The 5000-nt window shown below is 42.1% G+C and overlaps 1 protein-coding gene across 1 annotated transcript in view; it reads left to right on the plus strand.

Annotated features, from left to right (window-relative positions):
- The window catches only part of LOC307271080 (uncharacterized protein), a 55379-nt gene that overhangs the window by 29799 nt on the left and 20580 nt on the right, over positions 1–5000 (plus strand). Inside the window, exons 2-5 of the mRNA XM_080054954.1 lie at positions 1880–2142; positions 2936–3052; positions 3671–4495; positions 4879–5000. The exon at positions 4879–5000 is cut by the window's right edge and continues 46 nt beyond it. Coding sequence (XP_079911080.1) covers positions 1935–2142; positions 2936–3052; positions 3671–4495; positions 4879–5000 — 1272 coding nt within the window. The 5' untranslated portion in view covers positions 1880–1934. The remainder of the gene's footprint in view (positions 1–1879; positions 2143–2935; positions 3053–3670; positions 4496–4878) is intronic.

Here is a 5000-nt window from a genome sequence, read left to right on the forward strand (position 1 = left end):
CATACAGGATGTGTGTGTGTGTGTGTGAGAGAGAGAGAGACAGTTGACAGACATGATGTGTGTGTGTGTGTGAGTGAGTGAGAGAGAGAGACAGTTGACAGACAGGATATGTGTGTGTGTGTGTGTGTGTGTGTGTGTGAGAGAGAGAGACAGTTAGTAGACAGGATGTGTGATGGGTGTGTGTGTTTCATTACATAATTTGTTTGATCGTTATCTGTTGGTTTTTAAAGATGCATTCAACTGCTAATTGTTTTTATAATAGGCCTAGGTGTGGTGTGTGTGTGTGTGTGTGTGTGTGTGTGTGTGTGTGTGTGTGTGTGTGTGTGTGTGTGTGTGCATGTACTTGTATTGGCATCTTTGTGAGGATCAGTTTAAGCTTTTAACAATCCGAGTGGGGACATTTTCGGAAAGTGAGGACATTTTGGCCGGTTCTCACTTTGGGACAGGCCTTTAAAGGGCTGTTTGAGGGTTAACACTAGGTTTTAAGGTTCAGGTATGAATTAGGTTTATGTTAGGGTTAGTGTAAGAGTTGGGGTTAGGCATTTAGTTTGGATGGTTAGGGTTTGGGGAAGGGACTAGGGAATGCATTATGTCCATGTGTGTCCTCACAAAGATAGAAGTACAAGAGTGTGTGTGTGTGTGAGAGTGAGAGTGAGAGAGAAAGAGAGAGTTGGTTAATGTTTTACCTCGGCACAAATCAAACTGTCATTACACACACACACACACACACACACACACACACACACACACACACACACACACACACACACACACACACACCTGAACTGTAGATAAGGCCAGGTGCCACGTGTAGCATGTCAGAGCTTTCCAGTTACACTCAACACTTCAAGTATTTTCCATAAAGTCTCTGCAGTAAGTTAGTCAATGGCTACCTTTTAAATTCATCTTTCCTCATCTCCCCTCTCAAGTTCCCACACTCCAGAGGGGGTCAGAGCGCAGGGTCAGCCATAGTACAGACAGACAGACAGACAGACAGACAGACAGACAGACAGACAGACAGACAGACAGACAGACAGACAGACAGACAGACAGACAGACAGACACACTCCAGAGGGGGTCAGAGCGCAGGGTCAGCCATAGTACAGCCCTGTCAAAATCACTCAAAATCAGTGAATATCTCTTGAATAGTTTATTTTGTGTATTGTATTTGTATTGTATGTTTTTTTTCGAAAACGAGATGCTACATTTCAAGGGGGCTTATCCTCAAGTAAAGATTGTGAAATATGAAATATATCATATTTAACCCTCTGTTCTAGTGTTAGCACCTAAAAAAAGACAAAAAACATTATTATTAATATTTTTTTTTCAAGATATTTTTTATGCTTTATTGATAGTGTAGAGACAGAGTTGAAATGGGGCAGAGAGGGGAATGACATGCAGAGAACGACCGCGGGCTGGAATCGAACCTGGGTCCGCTGCTGGCCGAGGCCCATGGGGGGGGGGGACGCCCTACCAACTGAGCTAAGGGCGCCCCCAATTCTTGTTTCTATACCAGCCTTTTTTCTCTTTCTCACAAAATACATCAAGCATAAAATACACATTAGAAAAGTGATTAAAAAATACATACCAATGCCAAATACCTTTTTTTTGTGTCTATATATTTTTTTTGTCTTTCAACTTATTCATAATTTCAGCAAAAAAATATTATCCAAACCTCTATATATTCAACTTTTCAACTACTTTCCTACTAAAGAAACCTTTTTAAACGTTTTCAATTCTTCATACTCAGCTATCCAGTTTAGCGTAAACTGTTTCAGCATTCACACGCATTTTCAGCAGGAAATGCATTTTCTAGTTTAATCTAAAAAAAGTCAGTTTCTCATACCAACCTTTTTGTCTCTCTCTCTTTCCTCCCTAGTTTCCGTTGCTGTTGCTAAGGCGAGGCATCTCCATGGTGAAGTGGGCGGGCTCTCATGTCAGCCCCTCATCCCCCTGACGACCGTGTTGCCATGCCTACCATGGTTTCTCGGCTGCCGACGTTCGGCTCGCGGCCGCGATCGCACACCACTCCGTCCGCGGCTAACGAGACGCTAACCGGAGCCACGCGACTCACCAACGGATTCTACCATCACCCCGGACCGATGGGGGTCAACGCAAGCTCTGCTACAGCCACAGCACAGGGTGAGGACAAGTAGCTATGTTTTAGAATTGCACGCACGCACGGAAGCACACACACACCCAGACACGCACGCACGCACGGAAGCACGCACGCACGGAAGCACGCACGCACGGAAGCACACACACACTTACATAAACATACATAAACATACATACACACACACACACACACACACACACACACACACACACAGACACACACACACACACATACATAAACATACATACACATACACACACACACACACACACACACACACACACACACACACACACACACACACACACATACATAAACACACGGTTCGTCGGACTGTTTACACTGAAGTATACAGAAGCAATAAAGACATTTAAAAAAACATTCCCTCTCGTTTGAAAAGACGCAATGCATTGTGGGGCGTATAAGGAAAAGTATCCTATCAGTCCATACACAAAATCTTCCCCGAAAAGGACTCATCCGGGCATTTCTCGCCTACACAACCACAACATACTCAAATTGACTCAAATACTCAAAATGATTATGAGTAGGACGTTAAAAAACTGTTTCAATGAGGCTGAACCCACGTCATAGAAGTTAATATAGCTTATATTGTGGACAAGTTTACAGGGGTTGAGGCATGGTCGCTCTCTAAACTACACTAAGCTAAATGGCTAACTGCTGTAGCTTAATTTTTAAAGGCATACTACGTAATTCTGGATTTGTCAACAACAATTCTCCAGAATGACCTAGCATGCCTTTAAACAAAAGGTCATGAAAGTGGTGCTGATGGTCTAATGTAACTATTGTCCTTCCCAGCTTCTGTAAAACAAAATGGCTTCATCCGAGTTCCCAGTAACTGGAGGAAAGAGAACGAGACGGAGGAGGGAGGAGCCAAGGTCGGGAGTAACGGGAACAACGGGCAGAATCGCTCCGGTAACTATGTCAACACTGACTTTCTGATTTAAATGGTAAATGGACTTGACTTATATATCGCTTTCTAGCCGATTTTCTCAGCCCCAAAGCGCTTTACATATCTTACCACATTCACCCATTCATATACACACTCATACACCGATGGTAGAAGCTGCCATGCAAGGCGCTCTCTGAACCATCGGGAGCAATTTAGGGTTCAGTGTCTTGCTCAGGGACACTTCGACATGTGGCGGGGAGACGGGGGATCGAACCTCCGACCCTGCACTCCAGAGGCGATCTCCCTACCCACTTCGCCACTGCCACATTTACTTGAATTGTATAGATTTATTTCATTTTATTTATATATGTTTTGGGACGTGATTGTCTTATTTTGTTTGTCACGTTTGCTGCCTCTCATCATTGGTAAAATATTAAGTGCTATGGAAACACTTTTTTTTGGGATTTGAAAAGCTTGTAAAAATTGTTTAAATTATATATATATTTTTTTACATGTATTCTAATGTGATACCCTTAAAAAGACAGAAACTGTTTCTTGTACCAACCTTTTTTCGTCTCTTTCCTTAAATTTAAAATTCTAAGTTTAACCAACTTGATTTTGATTTTAATTTTTCCTTACAGCGCATCAGAATTATTCCCAGCGGCAGCAGCAACAGGGATCACCGTCGACTTCCATGAAAAAGCCGAATCCGACTTCTGATCCAAAGGGGCGTGGCCTAACCCAGCCTATGACATCATCATCATCAAACTCCCCACGGTCCAATCAGAAATCACTTCCTGTCTCTAAAACTGCCTCTACCAAACCCAGTAGCCACCAAACTGCAATCGCAAATGGCGCAAACGGCACAAAACCGACCACCACACATGGATTTAAACCTCGAAATATTAGCGGCACGATTCCATCTTTAAGACCGCCGCAGAAATATGCACCGAGGCCGCGTTCATTCGGCCCTGGTTCGCGATCCGGTTCCCCCCTTCAAATGAAAAGCCCAAGTAGTCGCTGCTATTCAAGTGAAAATTTAGAATCTGCGGCTCCGTCTGTACAACTCACGGAAGACGATAGAATTCGGTCTCGTAGCCTTACACAAGTTAGACGGCAGCCTTCCCCAAATCTCACCACTTCTTCTAAAGCAAATAAAGCGGTGAAAAGTGGACTAAGAGAGCCTACAGCGCCACCTAAAGGCAGTGTGGTGAAATCGCAAATTTCTGAAAGTTCGAATAGGTCTCAACTGCTTCCCCCCACGGCCTTGAAAAAGCAACTTCTCCCAAGCAATGGTCTGGCCTCGAAACCCAGCGGGATAAGCTATAGGCTTTCGCGCCCGTCAATCATAAATAAATCCCGCCCACTAAGAGTCCCCACGGCCAATGGGAATGGAGGAAATCCAGAGGCGGGATGTGGATTGATGGCAAGGAGCAACTCGACTTCCACGACTGAAGACAGCCCAGGTATGAGATTATTATTAAAGTTACTGTGTATTAGAATAATTTAACAGTTTTATTTTTTTTTTTTCACATTAGACATATATTGACATAGGATTTACCATCTAAAATAATTAAATTAATAATTATAGTGTAAAATTAAAAAAGGAAGAATATGAATAGGTTAATAAAATATAAGAAATATGTAATATTGCTAATTTAAAAGAAAATGAAAATAATATTGATAATAAAAATTTAAAAATTTAATACAAATAATAATTATTTATAAAAATGTAATTAATGATGAACAGATAACAAATGATAAATTAATACAAAATAAAAATAATTACAAATATAATACATGTAATAATTTATTTACACTTTTCATGTGATATCTTTGTGACTATCAGAAACTTCCCTGGAGGCTCCAGAGGTAGAGGGGCTGTGTGCAGAGCTTTTACCCCAGGGAGAGGTGTCTATAATCGGGGAAACTCTCGAGGATATGTCCATGTCCTCCACCTCCTCTCTGGAT

This window comes from Ammodytes marinus, assembly GCF_949987685.1.
Source record: "Ammodytes marinus genome assembly, contig: scaffold_38, whole genome shotgun sequence".
In the NCBI taxonomy this organism is placed as follows: domain Eukaryota; kingdom Metazoa; phylum Chordata; class Actinopteri; order Uranoscopiformes; family Ammodytidae; genus Ammodytes; species Ammodytes marinus.